The sequence below is a fragment of the Gallus gallus genome, chromosome 23 (assembly GCF_016699485.2).
Source record: "Gallus gallus isolate bGalGal1 chromosome 23, bGalGal1.mat.broiler.GRCg7b, whole genome shotgun sequence".
NCBI classification, from domain to species: domain Eukaryota; kingdom Metazoa; phylum Chordata; class Aves; order Galliformes; family Phasianidae; genus Gallus; species Gallus gallus.
The window spans coordinates 2,504,985-2,521,617 of NC_052554.1; the positions used below are offsets into that span (position 1 = coordinate 2,504,985).

A 16,633-nucleotide genomic window follows, 5' to 3' on the forward strand; every position below is an offset into this window, starting at 1 on the left:
TTCACTCAGAGCTCAGATTCATCTGTGGACAGCTGGGAGTGGTGGATGGCGTGTGAGATCTTTGCTGTGCAGGGCTGTAGTCGATGAGAATCAATGCTTTTAGCATCAATTAAAAGAAAATCCACATCACGCTGAGCACTGTGTGCTATGGCTGGTGTGCCAGGGGTGGTTCAAACTTACTGGTTATACTCAGCCACCTCCTCTAAGGTCTGTGACAGAGTATTGCTATGTTAGTCACGAGTCCTATGTCCTGTCCCACGAATGAGTGCTCTTAGGTAATTCGAGCTGATTCTTCACACTTGGAGATATTTAATTCTTCCGCTTTCCAAGGAGGTGATTTGGGGAGAGCTTCTTAAAGCAGAGCGAGGTCCTGCTCTGTTCAGGATCTTTATAGGCCTTAAAGGTGCAGCACTGCTGGGATAAGTGAGACAACTTCAATCCATGCGATAAGCTGCTGTGTGTCAGAGCCCTGCTGACCTTTGGGTTGGGTCAGCTAGTGCAGGTTAAGAGGGAGGTTCCTGGGCCAATCAGTGAGACACATCTGCATTGTTATCACAGAAACTGGAGGCGTTACCCTGGTGTGGTTGGGGAGGCAGTGCTGGGAGCCTACCTTGTGTGAAGTAGCCTGAGCCACTGCTTGGAGCACAGGCTGCATCCCTCCGTTCTGGTTGGGGCTTCTTGCTCTAGCAGGTTTTGCAAGCAACCTTGGTATGGTATTAAACACTCCTGTATGCCAGACCAGCTTGATTAGTCTGACCATGCTTGAGCACTTGATGAAATACCTTCTTGTTTTCTTTAAGCTGCTTGCACACATCAGAGGTGGTATTTGAAATGCCCCGGTGCTAATTGCAGGAGGCACTTGTGGTACAAAAAACGTGGCTGAAGACAGCAGTCTGTCAAACCTGTGCTCAGCCCCAGCCCTCTCCCACACACGGGCTGCAGGGGTGTGGAGGGGAGCAGCCGGCCCTGCAATGTTACCTGCGTGCAAATGCAGATGCAGAGAGGTTTTGCAGCTCTCTGCAGGGCTGTGCATTCCGTGCATGATGGGCTGTAACTGCAGCATGCGTGTTGTCACTGCCGTGCAAGCTTTGTTATGTTGCTGTGGATAAACAGCAGCAGTGGAATTGGGTTTGTGAGCTGGTCTCTGATGCATGCTCTGACTCCAGGCATGCAGGAGCTGAAAGCAAGGCTCAGGGCTGGGGCAGGAGCTGTGCTGGTCGGTATAGGGGGCTCTTCTCATGGAGGGGATGCTTTGAATGGCACCTGACCCTTCTCCATCTCCTCTTCCTTCTGCCAACCACGTGGTCCCTTTCAAAATCTGTCTGCCCTTTCCTAAGAGTGACTCGAGCCTGGTCCCACCAGGCTGGGAGCACTGCTGAGGGGATCCTGAAACACTCAGGGCTGAGGCTGATGGGAGCTGAGGGCACTGGGTGTTTTGCACGATCTGACTCTTAATCTACAAGAGGAAAGTCTAAAAATGCAAAACATCCCAAAAATGTGCTCACCTCTCTGCAGCTATGCAGCCTTATCTCAACGCAGCGCTCCCTGCTCACAGCACCCTCTTGTGGTGCTGGGGGCTGCAGGTTCCTCCAGCCCCTGCATAGGGCCACCGCTCTGTGACCATCACCTGCAGGTGGCACGGTGTCCCTGGGCTGGGTCTGGCAGGTGAGGGCAAAGGAGGAGAGCACCTTGCTGCCTGCTGTTCTGCTGACTTTTGTCTTCTTTCCCCAAAGCTGCTGAATGTGCGAGGGAGTTGTTAACACAGCTGGAGTCTGGGGTGCCGTGGTTGTCTCAGATCCCTTTGCAAACAGAACTGTGAATGCAGCCACAAAGTGCTCTGCGTACCTGGGCTGAGGCAGAGCTGGATGGTCGAGCTCCATCTGCTGTCACTGGAGGGCTGCTGCTGTTTTCTCCGAAGCAGCAGGATGCCCAGACCTCTCCCAGCCTGCTTGGTTCTGGCTGCTCTCCCAAGTCTCACCTTTGCTGCAGGAAGGACGAGCTAGAGGCTTGCAATCTGCTTATTTCTGGCACCTGAGTACTTTGCTGTGCTTGTTCCATGCTAGCAAAGGGAATCTGGCATCCACCCTTTGTGTTTTTTTTTTGTTTTCAGCGGAACTGTCTCAAGCAATAAACAGTGGCACAGGCTTGTCCAAGCCTTCCCCTCCTCTCCCACCGAAGAGAGGCCTCCTGCCTACCAACCCACCGGAGGCAGCCCTCCCCTCCAAGCCCCCAGGTGACCGGACAGTGACAGCAAGCCGCCCCACACTGCTGCCGATGCACGTGGCACCCACGTACCCACCGCCCTCACCATCCCCACCGCTGCCCACACACATCCCTCCGGAGCCTCCACGAATGCCCCTGCCCAACTCCACCCCTGCCTTGGACGCCCCACGCTCCCTGGACCTGCCCAAGGAGACCCCCCCTCCTCCCAAAGACTTCAGGTCCCTGGAGGTGTCGAAGCGGACGGCAGAGCAGGGCTTTGGAGAACCTCCTGGGCTGCCCCGTCTGCCCCAAATCCCCCTGCACATCCGGATCCAGCAGGCCCTCGCCAGTCCCCTGCCCGTCACCCCCCCTGCCGATGGCTCACACAGAGCTCACTCACTGCTCTTTGAGAACGATGGCTTCGGGGAGGACAATGGCACACTGGGCAGGACGAGGTCCCTGCCGGTCACCATCGAGATGTTGAAAGTGTGAGTAGCTCTGGTGCGTGGTGATGGTTCACAGCAGGCACAGCGCTGTCGCCGCAGGGCTGTGATGGTGAGAGCCCATGTGCTGGGCTGGGTGCTTTGTTTGCAGCCATTTTGCCTGCTGGCTGCAACCATTTCAGCCTCTTAGGAACCTGATACGTCTTCTCATGAAATTAACCCTGATTCTGGAATTTCATCACTCACAAAGGGAAATGTATTCCAGAGTACAAACGTAGGCTGGTGCCAGGAATCTGGCCTGTCTTTAATTGCGCTAAGACAAAACACGATCCTGGATCTCATCCATTTGTGGCCCGCTTAGTCTTTCCTTTTGCAAAACGGAAGTGGGAGAAGGACTGTCCTGTGTTATAACAGCATTGAACTCAAAAGTCCCAGGGCTGGGTGGTGAGAAGGCTGTTTTTCTGCAGTGTCTCTGGCCTTCAAGCTGTGCTCCAGTGATGGTGGGGGATCACAAGGCTGGGGCTGCTCCCCCTGCTCAGGTTCCTTCAGTGGGCTGAGGGGAGCCAACGGGGCATTATCAGTGGGGTATGCTAAGAAATGTAATAGTGTGCTTCTCGTTAGTCCAGACGATGAGGAAGAGGAGGACCAGGAAGAGGAGCAGAATTCAGGCCCACGGGTGTATATCGGGGACGTGCCGTCCATCACCGTCATCCCAATGCTGGTGCCCCAGGTCCTGCCGGAGGAGCAGGAGGGAGAGGAAGGGATGAGTGACTCTGACTCGGAAGGGCCCATCCTGTACAAAGATGACGAGGAGGATGAGGAAGAAGATGAAAGCCATAACAGTAAGGCTTTGACATTGCAGCTGTGCTTTTTTTTTTTGCTCTGCTGAGCTTGTGCCTGGCTGTATTGAGCTCGGTATCAAAGAGCAGTTCACACAGCGCTTCAAAGCAGCTGGCTCTTGGTTTCATGATGCACCACGTGTCCTCTCCCCTACCTTTTCAAAGGCTATGGCAGCCAAACCTGTATGCTCGTCTGACAAGATGCTCCCCCTCCAGCTGCAGGTTGCTAATCCCCCTCCAGCTGCAGGTGGCCTGTGCTGTCCCACCCCTTCAGCTGGAGGGGCATTGCACAGGGATGCTGGCTGTTGCTGTAGCAAGCTGGGAGCTGTATTGAGCAGGGAAAGCAAGCCGTAGGGGAAGCACAACTGCCAGCGGCTCATTTCACTGCTCTCCGGTGCTGCAGTCTTCAGTCCCATCCCTCTCCCTCCCGCAGGCACACTGGCTAACAAAGTGAAGAGGAAAGACACGCTAGCTATAAAGCTGGGTAACACCACCACAGTGCAGGAAGAAAAGATTGTCTTCCCTCGGAAAAGCAAAGAGGAGTGGAATGAAATTCGGCAGCAGATCGGGACGACGCTGATCAGGTACAAGGAATGGAGGAGGGTGGTGTGTCTGACCCGTGGGCACAAGCTGCTGCTTGTCTAAGCAGCCTGTGCTGGAGCATGGCAGGTGGCTGGGCAGTGCTGCTGGGTCAGGGCTGGAGGCTCAGTGTTGCTTTCCCCTCAGTTACCAAGGCTGGAAGTCTCTCCTGGAGCAGAGCAGTTGAGCAATGTCTCCTAGCAGAGCTGTTGGGAGTGGAGGATCTCAAGGACTACAGAAACATTACTGCTGTAAAATACAGTTGGCATATAAAGATGTGGACAGCTGCAGGCTGCGTGCTGGTGCTCAGGCTGTTGATATTCCAGCCTCTGTCTGCTTGTCTGCACTGAGAAGTTGTCCCTGAGCCTTTGAGAGGCCATAGTGCCTTCCTGGCTTGGGCCTGTGGGTGAGCTGCTGTTGGAGTGGAGGGGAGGAGCCCAAAGCAGGACAGCAATGGCTGGTGGTCTTCATCCCCTACTGATGGATGAGCAGATAACACGTTGTGCACTTGTCGTGCTTTTCTTTAGGCGACTGAGTCAGAGGCCCACAGCAGAAGAACTGGAGCAGAGGAACATACTTCAGCGTGAGTAGCGCTTCTCTGGTGGCTCTAAGGAGTAAAATAAAAGCTGCCTTGCTTTTTCTTCAGACATTTTAGTCCAGGTGTGCGTGGAGTCTGCTTGAAACATAGCAGTGGAGGTCTGTGCTTTGCTTACATCACTGTAGTAAAGCGGTTCTGCTGAATTTTACCATCAGAAACTGACCCTGGTAAAAATCAGACCGTAGCAGGGATAGCACACGGTACAGTTCAAAGCATCATAATGTTTTATGATGGGGAAGGGCTGCCCATCCCCTGCCTGGTACCTCAGGGTGTGCACATTGGTTAAGACTGCTCTGAAGCTGCACAGCGAAGTTTTTGTTTGGACTGGACTTCTCTCTGTGGCCCAGACATTACAGCATTGTACTGCATGATCCAAAAAGTCCATTGTTGAGTGAGCGCTGTTTCTTTTGGCCATACCTTCTTCTGCAAAAGTTTTAAATAAACACATTGGGGAAAGGGAAACGTCAGTTCAGGAAGTTTTAAACATTTATCTGCGCTGCTTTTCTCTTCAAAACTATTACTATAATAGCTTGGGGGAGGAGTAACCCGCAAAGTGGTTTTGAGGGTACGGCCATTAATCTTAAATACACAGAGAGCTGGAGAGAATGACTCATTCACACTGCATTAAGGCCCACAAGGCCACTGTCATTCGGTGGGCTGCTGCTGAGGAAGGGTATTGACAGAAGGCACTTTTCAAAGCCTGTGATGCTTACAGGAACAAAAAAGAAATGTTTGTTTTTTTTTCCCACTTGGCAGCAAAAAATGAAGCTGACCGTCAGGCTGAGAAGCGAGAGATCAAACGCAGGCTCACCAGAAAGGTACTGCTGGCTCTCGTGCTGCGATGGCCATCTGGCAGAGCTGTCGGGGTTGGTGGTGGCCGTGCGTGTGTCGAGGTGCCTCGCTGTGGGTGAAGTCACGGGGCTGTTGTGTAATTGTCCCCGGCGCCCTCTGACCGCGGTGACTTTGGGATGCGGATTGTCAGAGCTCTTGGCACCACAGACAGGTTTGGCACTGACAGATTTGAGCTGGCATCAAGCGTAACAAGCTAGATGGGAACTAAATTTGGCACCTGGCACTCGAAAGGGATGCTGGCCTGCCTGTGGAACCATAATTCAGTGGCTACGATGTTCACATCAGGCTCCTGGAAATCCATTTCCAAAGTAACAACAGCTCCAGAGAAGTTGTGCAGAGCAACAGCTGCTTTAGCTGTGGTGCCCAGGCTACACACTGCTGTTACTCCTTGCTGGGGAATGCTGGTGTCGTGGTGAGCAGGAGCTCAGTATCTGTGGTTCAGGACCAGCGAGGGAACTGCTCTTTGCTGTGCATGGAGTGACTGGTCCTGAGCTGCTCTGGGGACAAGGCACAAACTATTTTCATTCTTGTGTTCAGCTTAGCCAAAGGCCTACAGTGGCAGAGCTGCAGGCCAGGAAGATCCTGAGGTTTAACGAGTATGTGGAAGTAACAGATGCTCAAGACTACGACCGGAGAGCAGATAAGCCATGGACAAAGCTTACACCTGCTGACAAGGTAACAGGAGTGCCCTGGCCCCAGGGAGGGGCAGGGAGTTAGACTGGATGTCTCAAACAAAGGGGAGTCACCAGCCAAGGTGAATTGCTCTGTTCTTTCCACCTCTGGCACCCCGCCCACTACCACCAGTGCACCTTTGCCCCTGTGTGCTGGACTCAGCCTTGCTTCCTTTCCCCTTCAGGGGGACACAGAGCCTGCACGTGGGCCCTGTAGTGGCTTCTGAGTGATGGTCTGAGGATGCAGGGTACAGGGTGTTGGTTGGAGGAGCGTGGTTCCTCACAGGCTGAAGCAGGCTTAGGCAAGCTGGCAGGGAAGATACCTGTTCTCACCTTCCATGGTCTCTTGTGGGGACTGCCCAGCCCTGGGTGTGGAGGAGGTGGGGCAGGTTAAACAGCCTGGTGTGAAGTGACAGCAAAAGGTGGGAGTGGCTGCTGCAATCCGAGCTTCTTCCTCTACCAAAAGATGCTGAGGAGTTGAGGCTTACGTTTAAAATCTGCTGTTCCTCTTCACTTTACCACCAAAAGAGGATACAGATGGGCCCAGAGCAGGAATGCTGGAGCCGCAGTGCCTTCTTCCCACATCTGAAGCTCACTTAAAATGGGGGATAGAGGGTGGTATGCTCTAGCAGGAGATGACAGCTCTCTCTCTTCTCGTGCAGGCTGCCATCCGGAAGGAGCTAAATGAGTTCAAGAGCTGTGAAATGGAAGTCCATGAGGAGAGCAAGCAGTTCACACGGTGAGTGAGCACATACCATTATGGTGCCTATAGTACCAACCCTGGCAGGGTGCACTGTACCTCCTCAAGGACTGTGGAATGTTGAGACTTTTAGGCTCCATATGTCTTGCTTATCTAGGAAAAACAATATTCCCTAGACAGAAGGTCTATTTGCTGATGATTTTGAATTAATTGCTGAAGGCTGTGAATTTATTATCAGGTATCAGTGTGACCGTGCAGCTGGAGTGTGCTTTTATGGCACTGGAGATGTGCAGCAGTACCAAAGCCACAGAGCACCTTGGTAGATAGCTCTGATATCTCCGACGTAACCTGTGCATCGTGGCCCCCCATGGCTGAGCTGTGTTTGCAGAGCACAAGAGCTTTCTAAGGCAGAGATGAAAACTTGGGATGTTAACAGCTTCACCGAAGGGCTGAAAGTTCAGAGATAATTCAGTTCATTCTTTTTAGCGATCTGTAATGCTTCGATAACTGCTTAACCCAAGTTCCAAGGATGACACTTGGCTTTTTCACTTGGCTTTTAGGTACCACCGACCGTAATCTTCCAAGAGGGAACAAGAGAGCCAAGAGGACTGGAAGTTCTCTGCATCCCTCCCCTGGGCAATACAGCAAGGGCAGAACCTCGACTCTTCCAAGATTTGCCTTCAAAACGTATCCAGAAAAGGGCTTTCAGCCAGGGAAGGGGGATCCTGTCTGAATGTAGCATTTCACTGGAACAAACACGTCTCGAGTGCCATCAGGCTGGAACTGAACACTATACCTCGTGCAGCTCAGCAATACGCCTCTCTTTGGCTCCAGCATCCCTGCCAGACCGTGCACACGCAGGCAAACGGTTCCTTCCCCAGCTCCCTTCCTGTGGTGCCAGGCCCAGCTCTCAGCTGCACATACTCCTATTGGGAGCGACCCCTTTGTTTCCTCCTCCTCACCAAGAGGAGAAAAACCAGCTGGCAGCTCTGGTGCCGTTGAGCTGAGGAAGGGAGGGCAGATGTTGCTAGGAGGCACCTGTGTGTATTTGCTGTGTGCAGAGCCCCGTGCAGACGTTGCCCTGGCAGACAACTGACATCAGACTCGTTGTTTTTTGGCTTTGCTTAACGTCTGTTATTACCTTTCATGTCCTGAATCACTACTGACCGACAGTTTGTTGTCCTGGAAGGGAATTGTATAGATATTAACATATGCTGCGTTTTTCCTTTTGTAAAAAAAAAAAAATCTACAAAAAAAAACGAGCAGAAAGAAAACACAAAGGTGTAAAACATTCCCTCCCCGCTCTCTCACACTCGCTGTGATGCTAATGGATCTGACTGAGATAATTGTGCTCATTTAACGAAGGACAGAACCGGGAAATGACTGCTGCCTTTAAGAACTCTTTAATCTGGGGAAGCTGTGATGGCAGTCAGTGCTTTTTTTTATTGCTGCTTCCTCTCAGACGTTATTTTTTACTCTCCCAAATCAGGGTTGAACTTGCCTTGTCTCATTCATACAGCAAAACCTACGGGAAACTCGATGGTATCACTGTGTGGGCGGGAGGTTCAAAAAAGTGACCTTAAAATCGTTGTTACCGTGCACAACACAAACCCACATCATGGCACTGAGCATGAAGGGAGGATCACAGCACTGTGGGGCTGTGGGGAGGGGAAGGCCTGGGCCGGGCAGGGCCTCGCTGTGCCTCCGCGGCCCTCACACAGCTTCCCCGTGCATACAGCACGGCTGTAGACTACAATCATTTGCGTTGTACATCTGTCTCCTCAACAGATTTTAATTATTGAATAAAAGTATTTTAGGATTTTTCTTTTTCTTTTTTTAAACTGCTTCCCCTTTGGCGTTGCGGATGGCTCCTTTGTGTGTCTGTGTGTGTGTGGAGCTGCCTCAGTAACGCAACCGCCGCCCCTCACAGAGGCGCCCGCCGTTCCCGCCTTCCCACTGCGCACGCGCAATCCGCCCCCTCCCTTCCGCCGCGCCGCTTTGCACACGGCCCGCTGCGTTCTGCTCACTGCGCCTGCGCGATCAGGCCCCGCCCCCTCCCGCTCTATAAATAGCCGCTCGACGCGCTACTCGCTCTTTTCTGGCGGTGAGCAGCGGCGCGAGCAGGTGAGTGTTGAGGGGGGGGTTGGGGGCAGGGCGCGGCCTGGTCTGGCCTGGTCTGGGATCGGTTATGTAGCTCCTGCTTTCTGCTTTATTTTCTACCTTAGTGTACTGTGAGGGCTGGGAGGGTCCACGCTCCGGGCCCCGCCGGCCCTCACAAGCGTTTCTCTTCTCCCTCAGGCCGGCCGTGCTGCCCCGCGGCCCAACCCCGCCCGCTGCCGCTGTGAGTATCGCTGCGCTCCGCCCGTCCGGGGGGGAACGGGGCCGTATCGGGGGGCAGACAGCCGCGACCCAACGAGGACATCCGGAGAAGTAGCTCTCTCTCGGCTCTGTCCGTGTGGCGCACGGGAGCGTAGGCCTTCGGGCCCGAGACGTATATTCCCCTTCCACATCGTTGGAGAACAAGCCGGGCCTCGAGCCTGCAGCCTGCATATTCCTACTGCTTCTCTGAGCCCTCGGGCAGTGACAGAGGAGATAAACCATGCAGGAAACACATCCGTGCCGAGCGGCCGTGGGGGGCGGTGGGGGCACGTGGTGGGGGGTTGGGGGTCTGCAGTGCTCCTCCTGTGCCGGTAGGAATAAGGACAGCCCCTGTGCGGTCACACAGAGCTGGCTGTGGGTCAGCCCCGCAGTACTGTGCTCTGTATGGGGTGTAGTGCTGGAATGCTGGGGCTGGAGTGGGGTGGGGGGGATGGTGGGCATGCACTGGGAGCTGTAACTGATGAGCACGTGTCAGAGGGGACAGCAGGATGGATGGTATGCGTCCTGCCACGCAGAAAAGCAGTAAAAGCCACATGTGAGTAATAAGGTTTTCTCGCTGCTTTTATTGTTGCAGACGCTGAAGATTTGTAGTTGAATGTCAGCAGCTGAGTCTGTGCAGTGACGGTGAGTATGCGCTGAGCACAGTGGTACGAGTAGAGGTGGTGGCAAAAGGTGAATGTGTCTGAGGTGTGTAACCCAACCTGAGGTGTAACCCAACCTGGTCTGTGCGGTTTGGAGCGGCGTGGAAGGGGGGCTGCGTTGTGTGCTGTGCTGTCAGACCATGTGCTCCATGCTGCTCCTTGCCCGCTCCGTGGCCTCCCAAGCAGTGCTGATGTAGAGGTGCCCCTCGTTGCCCCTGGGGGTTGTGTGGCACAACTCGGCGTGGTCTGAGCCTGTTGTGAGTGAGGAGAGCATACAGGGGACCCCCTGGGCTCGGTGGGTGCCTTGTTATACCGGCTGGGACACCGTGTGCTCCTCCACCCCGCGGGGAGGCCGAGGAAGGAGCAGTGCTGGGGAGGGGGGCTGCAGTTGGGATTGTGCTGTGTAAGATGGGCACAGCGGGTGCTGCGTGTCCACCTGGGGGGAGGTCTGAGTTTCTTCTGTGAGTGTTGAGATGTATCTGCATCAGTGCCTGGACTAATAAATGACTTGAAAACGTTGCTGTGTGGTTATTTTCTCTGCTGTGACTGCGAGCTGCCGGGTCATCCTATGGAGCTCAGGAAACCCCGAATAAACGTGGAAGATTTTAGGGCTCTGTGCGGTTGGGTTGCCCACCCCCCCCCTTTAGGAGATGCTTGGAGCTGGTAGGGGAGCTCGGAGCTCTGCCGTTGTTAATGCTCCACGTGTTCTGGTACCAATAAGCACTGGTTCTGTGCCCTTTGCAACCGGCACTGCTCTCTGGTGTGGGGCTGAGTGGGTGATGGGGGGCTGGGAGGGGGCGTTCGACCTATCTTAAGGTGAAAAACCGATTCCTGGTGAGCATACTTAGGCGTTGTTTCCCTCTGTTAAGTGAAGGACTTTAACGGCTGCTTTTATACCTGTTGGCTGCTTTTATTGGACCTTTGAACGTTCGGATCTGGACTGTAAGTAGCTTTGCTTTATGGGAAGGCTCCCCACGGGGCTCGGGGGAGCGGCAGCCCGGCCGTGGTAGGGGGAAATAGGGAGGGTGGGGTGGGCTTCGGGATGGGAAACCGCTCGGGGGGGAGAATGGCTGAGGGTGGGGAGAAGGAACTCAGAAGGGCTTCTTGCTGAAGGGGTTGGGATAGGAAGGTGGGGGGGGGGGGGGGGAAGATAGGGAAACACTCCGGGGCGCTGCGGTTCTTCGGGTCGTTCCCAGGGGAGAAGGGGCGGTCGGGTGAGAGCCGGGAGAAGCACCGTGCGGCCGTTCGCCGTCTTAGCGCGGGGTGTTGGGGGATTTTTAGGCTCCTCCTGCGAAGATCTCCCCGGGATGGGAGGGACCCTCCCGTGCCCCGCGGAGGCGGTCCCGGACCCCCCCCCCCGCCGCCGCCAGGGGGCGCTGTGCCGCCCGCCGTGTCCCGGCGCATGCTCCGGGCGGGGAGCGCGGGGCCGGGAGCGGCGGCGGCGGAGCGGCGGAGGTGGGTGCGCGGCTATAGGGCGGGAGGGGGGGGCACGGAGCGGGGCTCGGGGAGGGGGTTGGGACGGGGTGAGGGCGGGGGAGGGGTCCGCGTGGCTGTGCCGCTCCCGGCGCCGCTCGGTCCGTCCGCTCGTGCTCGGGGAAGGCCGGGCCTGCGCGGCCCCACGTGGGGAGGGGAAGTGGTGGAGTTTGGGATGGGGGGGGAGGGCGAGCGGGAAGTTCAAATCCGCGGCCCCACGCGCGGGTCTGGGCTGGGAGCGGAGCCGTGCGGAGCCCTCCGTCCTTCCTGCCGGGTGGGCGCAGCGCGGCCGGCCTCAAAAAGCCCCGCAGCCCCTTTCCCGACCCGCGTAATGTGGGCAGCGCGGTTGGTGACGACGGGATGCGGGGTGACCCGAGGGCGCTAACACTTCCCGAGCCCTGCGGTGGGGCCGGGAGGGATGCCGTGTGCCGGGAGCACAGCCTGCAGGGCTTCGGGCACAGCACTCAAAGCCTGGGGCACAGCCCGGCCCTGCAGCTTCCCGTGGTGCAGAGAGCTCAGGGGGTTCGTTTCTGCTTGAGCACAACGGGGTAAAACGTGGAAAGGTGATGTGTGCTTTCTCAAAGCGGGAGGAGAGATTGGAGTGTGAGCCGTACGGCGGTGCCTGCGGTGGGATCCGGACTGCAGCAGCTGTGCAGCAGAGGGGACAGGCGGGGTTTGTGTCCGGGAACGCCGACCAACAGCTGCACCGCAGGGCCCGAACAGAGCAGCTTTCATTGCTCACATCCCGACCAACATGTCTGGAAAGCGTGCTGCCAAGAAAAGCCCCGCGTTGGAGGAGCCTCCTGAAAGGAAGAAGCTGAAAGGTAAGAGAACTCCCCGTGAGCTTTGTTAATCCCCCTTTGCTTTTCCCCCTCCGGCTCCACGTGTCCCTTCTGCCCGCAGTCAGCCACCCGTCGCACCGCACGCAGCCCGGCCTGGTGCTCGTGTTGGGCCAGGGGGACGTCGGGCAGCTGGGCCTGGGGCAGGATGTGATGGAGAGGAAGAAGCCGGCCCTGGTGCAGCTGCCGGAGCTGATGGTGCAGGTGGAGGCAGGAGGGATGCACACCGTGTGCCTCAGCGAGACGGGCAAAGTGAGTGCGCTTTGGGGGTTCGTGGGGAGCTGGGGGGGGCTGAGCGTCCCCTGCAAGCAGAGGGAGCTCGGCTGCGTCCTGGAGCAGGGTTTGAATCACACCTCGCTTTGCTGGGGCTGCAGTCTTCCTCCCCCCAGCTGCTGGATGGTGATGACTGCTGCAGACCTCGGGATTTTTGGGGTGTGGAGGGATCATTCAGCCTGCTGGGTCCCCCGGCTTCGCGTGCATCCCGTGGAGCTTCGGTGTCCCATCCTAACTGCAGCCCTCTCTTTGCAGATCTACACCTTCGGCTGCAATGACGAAGGCGCCCTTGGGCGCGACACCTCGGAGGAAGGGTCGGAGTGCACCCCAGGACCTGTGGAGCTGCAGGAGAGGGTGGTGCAGGTGTCTGCAGGGGACAGCCACACGGCCGCGCTGACAGACGACGGCAGGGTTTTCATCTGGGGCTCTTTCCGGGTACGTTGGCTGTTTGGAAGCTCTGCTGGTGGTTGCTGGGTGGCGTCAGGGACTCATTTCTGTGCACCCCTGTCTCCTCCTAGGATAACAACGGGGTGATTGGGCTGCTGGAGCCCATGAAGAAGAGCACCGTTCCTGCGCTGCTTCAGCTCAATGTGCCCGTCGTCAAAATTGTCTCAGGTCAGTGCAGGGAAAGCTCTTCAGCCTTGGGCAAGGGGTGAAGGTCCAGACAGCTCCTTTCCTATTTCCTCCTGGGTGCATCGATGGGCTGCTGTGTGTCTTCTAGCCTTCGTGGTGGTTTGAACTCAGATTGGGTCGAATATTAACATGTTTCACAGTTAGTTAAGAGTTATTCTACAGTTCAGCTTAGCAGTTGGCTGAAAATGCTTTGCAGTTACAGTGCCCTGTCGCACGACGGGGTCGGGGCACTCACCCTCTTTAGATCTGGGGAAGCCAAGCGGGGCAGCCAGGGGGTTTGTCCAGGATCCAGGTGAGGTTGGGGGGCTCCTGCACCTCTGAACCATGCAGTGAGACTTTCCAATGGGGAACCTCCATCAGGAAGAGCTTTCAGGTGTGCCAAGCGATCCAGGAGCTGCCAAAGGCCACAGAATCGTGCAAAGCTTGGGCAGATGGGACTTTGGGGTGGGATGTCCCCCTGGTGGGATCTGGAGAGTGACTGCTGCTCTCACCTCCCGTGTCTCTCTGCAGGGAACGACCATTTGGTGATGCTGACGGTGGATGGCGACCTGTTCACGTGTGGCTGTGGCGAGCAGGGCCAGCTGGGCAGGGTGCCAGCCCTCTTTTCCAACCGAGGAGGACGGAAGGGACTGCGTGAGTGGCTTTGGTGCTCAGAAACATTGGGGGCCGTGGCACGCTTGGGCTCTGTGCAGAGCTTTGCTGAGGAGCAGAGGCGCTCCGTCTCTTCCTTGGCTGCTCGAGGGCTTGTTTGTAAATCGGTTGCTTACGTTCAGTGATGTGCAGCTTGGAGGAGAGGAGAAGGGTGTGAATCATAAGCTCTCGTGTGATGCCTTGTTTCTTGTCCCCAGAGCGCCTGCTGGTCCCCCAGCGTGTCCCTGTCAGAGGCAAAGGCAAGATGCGCTTCCAGGATGCCTTCTGTGGGGCTTACTTCACCTTTGCCATCACACGGGAAGGACACATCTATGGGTTCGGCCTCTCCAATTACCACCAGCTGGGTGAGTTTGCATCCCTGCAGGTCTCCTGCCTTCGGTGGGGCTGCAGAACACCCTGAGCCCCTCACGTACACCCAGCGCCCATTGCAGGACATGCGGGAGCTGGAAATTGCACGTGGGGCTCAAGGTTTTGTTCCCAGCCCCTTCAGCTGGTGGATGGGTGCAGAAATTGATAACCCTCAGTGCTGGGGCTGGGGGAGCAGGGCTGGGCTGGGCTGCGTCAGTGGGGTCAGCCCTGTGAGGATGGCTCAGTGGCGGTGCCTGATGTGCTGGGCTTTGTGCATCTCGCCCTGCAGGGACACAGGGCACCGAGCCCTGCTTCTCCCCACAGAACCTGACATCCTTCAAGAACTCCACCAAGTCCTGGGTCGGGTTCTCCGGTGGGCAGCACCACACCGTCTGCGTGGACTCGGAGGGTGAGCAGCAGTGGGATGGAGGGGCTCCCGGGGATGGCAGTCCCTTTGGGGTGGTGTTGGGGTGAGGGTGAAATGCTGAAACACGCGGAGTCCTTCGTGTGTTCGGGGCAGTGTGGTGGTTGGGTGAGCAGCAGAGGGGCTGTTTGGCTTTTGCAGAAATGTGCTCCTGTTGAAAAGGTGGCTCAAATTGGAAGCGTAGAGCAGGGATGGTGACAACCCCCACTCTCCCCATAGAGTTCTGTATCCCGCTGGGGAGCCCAGGGTCAGAGCGGGGGTTTGCTGAGGGATGTGGTTGGGAGGAGCGATGCTCCCATCCTCCAGGGTCAGATCTGGGGCAGGAAGGGTCTGGCTCCAGCCTCCTGTGGTCTCTGCCCTCTTCGCTTCACTGCTCCTGCTCTCTGTCATGCCCTAGGTAAAGCCTACAGCCTGGGCAGGGCTGAGTACGGCCGGCTGGGCCTCGGGGAAGGGGCAGAAGAGAAAAGCACACCCACTGTCATCCCAGACCTCCCCAGCATCTCTTCTGTTGCGTGTGGCGCATCGGTTGGCTATGCTGTCAGCAGTGATGGTGAGTGCTGGGGCCTCCCTGCCATGGGGGGCTTCTGGAGCTGCCCTGTACCCTTCCAACCCCTCATTCTCCTCTCCAAGGGCTCTGCCCAGCCCATCCCTTCCCAGAGCTCCATCACACGCCAGGTTGGGACTCAGCCCATTGCCCGCATTGCTGCAGCCCCCAGGTAGCACCCAGCCCAGGGGCAGCAGCTGCTCACTTGTTTTTGTGGGCACTTCACAGCGGGGTTTGTCAGAACGTGCTGAGCCGGTGGGGCTGCTCAGAGAACTGAGCCGTGAACTGGCTGCTGTGGGAGCTCTTTGTGGGCTGCATGCAGCGTCTGCAGCTGCAGGAAGGATTTGCTGTGGCATGAGAGCAGGCAGCACGTTGGTGCGTTAGCAGTGCTCCTTGGGGGCAAAGCGCTGGCTTTAAGGCAGTCCATGCACTGAAACACTGTTCTGTGGGAGGCCCACACGCCTCCTCCCTCCTCTCCCCCCCCTCCTGCCCCTCTGGAACCCTTTGGTTACCCCCTTGCCCAGCTGCAGATGCTGTATTTACCCAAAGCCCAAACTCACATCTCCGCCTTTGCAGGGCGGGCATTCGCGTGGGGAATGGGCACCAACCACCAGCTGGGCACCGGCGAGGAGGAGGACGTCTGGAGCCCCGTGGAGATGACAGGGAAACAGCTGGAGAACCGCCTGGTCCTGGCTGTGTCCAGTGGAGGCCAACACACAGCCCTGCTGGTCAAGGACAAGGCACGGAGCTGATCGCTCCGGTGGGGCGCAGTGGGATCGCGGGGCCCACGGGCGTCTCCTCCTGCCACCAACCCCACCTTGGGCAGCTGCTTCCCAGCTCTGCTGTCTCCCAAAGCACAGTGGGGGAAGGCAGAGGGCTCCCAGAGCCCCATCTGCTCAGGTGCCCTGACTTCTGTTTCCGTGCTGCCTTCCAGGTACCTGCGTTGGGAAGGGGGAGGTGCTGTGAGGATGGATTTTATACATTAAGTTAAAGCAATAGGGGGTGGGGAGCTGTGTGTGCTTGGGGCTGGTCGGGAGCCTGGGGAGCTGTACAGTGGCTAACGTTGAATTTTTTTAAAGAAAATGTAAAGTATTTTGGTTGATTGAGGAGGAGAGGGAGGGGGGGGTTGGAAAAAAAAATCTCTAAACGTTTGGAATAAATGGAGTTTTGATAAGTGCTGGGTTTCCCCCCGTGTTGAGCAGGACGGGGTGCTGTGGGGCTGCTGTGCGGGTCACGCAGTGCCACTTCGGTGCTGCATGCAGTGCATGGGTGCAGCTGTGGGATTCGGCCGCAGGATGGCAGCAGTGGGAGGAGCGCTGGGGATGGCAGCGAGGAGGGGAGGGTCTCCGTGGGGTCCTGCTCACCCCGTGCTGTCCCCGACACCGCTGGGAGATCGGGCAGAATGGACCCTGGTAGAGTTGAGTGGCAAAGTTGGGTTGCATCGCGGCGTGGCCCCAACCTCTGGTGTCTGTTTGGTGTTAATTAGGGAGCAGGTTCCTTAATGAGGCTCCAGCTGGGGGTGGGGGTTTGGTTGGGTGCTGCAG

General features: G+C 56.9%; 2 protein-coding genes and 1 non-coding gene across 7 annotated transcripts in view; all 3 read left to right on the forward strand.

The window, feature by feature from the left end:
- The window catches only part of PHACTR4 (phosphatase and actin regulator 4), a 39,107-nt gene extending 30,978 nt beyond the window's left edge, over positions 1 to 8,129 (forward strand). Inside the window, exons 9-16 of the mRNA NM_001396606.1 lie at positions 2,111 to 2,690; positions 3,267 to 3,487; positions 3,918 to 4,068; positions 4,591 to 4,646; positions 5,418 to 5,479; positions 6,051 to 6,188; positions 6,847 to 6,923; positions 7,445 to 8,129. Coding sequence (NP_001383535.1) covers positions 2,111 to 2,690; positions 3,267 to 3,487; positions 3,918 to 4,068; positions 4,591 to 4,646; positions 5,418 to 5,479; positions 6,051 to 6,188; positions 6,847 to 6,923; positions 7,445 to 7,460 — 1,301 coding nt within the window. The 3' untranslated portion in view covers positions 7,461 to 8,129. The remainder of the gene's footprint in view (positions 1 to 2,110; positions 2,691 to 3,266; positions 3,488 to 3,917; positions 4,069 to 4,590; positions 4,647 to 5,417; positions 5,480 to 6,050; positions 6,189 to 6,846; positions 6,924 to 7,444) is intronic.
- An 848-nt stretch (positions 8,130 to 8,977) lies between these two features.
- RCC1 (regulator of chromosome condensation 1) lies at positions 8,978 to 16,263 on the forward strand. 5 transcript variants are annotated; one of them, XM_040651891.2, is made up of 14 exons: positions 8,978 to 9,008; positions 9,183 to 9,225; positions 9,838 to 9,887; positions 10,774 to 10,846; positions 11,186 to 11,359; positions 11,962 to 12,201; positions 12,281 to 12,468; positions 12,745 to 12,924; positions 13,008 to 13,104; positions 13,633 to 13,755; positions 13,971 to 14,117; positions 14,411 to 14,530; positions 14,943 to 15,095; positions 15,666 to 16,263. In XM_040651891.2, the coding sequence occupies exons 6-14, from the start codon at positions 12,132 to 12,134 to the stop codon at positions 15,839 to 15,841; spliced, it is 1,254 nt and encodes a 417-aa protein (XP_040507825.1). In that variant the 5' UTR covers positions 8,978 to 9,008; positions 9,183 to 9,225; positions 9,838 to 9,887; positions 10,774 to 10,846; positions 11,186 to 11,359; positions 11,962 to 12,131; the 3' UTR covers positions 15,842 to 16,263. The 5 variants fall into 5 exon arrangements, with proteins under 5 accessions (XP_040507825.1, XP_046759528.1, XP_040507826.1 ...); XM_046903572.1 differs by lacking the exon at positions 11,186 to 11,359 and having other exon boundaries at positions 11,941 to 12,201; XM_040651892.2 differs by lacking the exon at positions 11,186 to 11,359 and having other exon boundaries at positions 10,779 to 10,846; positions 11,941 to 12,201.
- On the forward strand, positions 9,294 to 9,498 carry LOC112530237. Its single transcript, XR_003071731.2, has one exon. It is a non-coding gene; the product is annotated as a small nucleolar RNA SNORA73 family (small nucleolar RNA).
- Positions 16,264 to 16,633: the final 370 nt, after the last annotated feature.

Coding starts and splice junctions, on each gene's coding strand:
- RCC1 (XM_040651891.2), top strand. CDS start 12,132: ATGTCTGGAAAGCGTGCTGCCAAGAAAAGCCCCGCGTTGGAGGAGCCT. Junction 12,925..13,007: donor TCATCTGGGGCTCTTTCCGG/GTACGTTGGCTG, acceptor GTCTCCTCCTAG/GATAACAACGGGGTGATTGG. Junction 14,531..14,942: donor CGTCTGCGTGGACTCGGAGG/GTGAGCAGCAGT, acceptor GTCATGCCCTAG/GTAAAGCCTACAGCCTGGGC.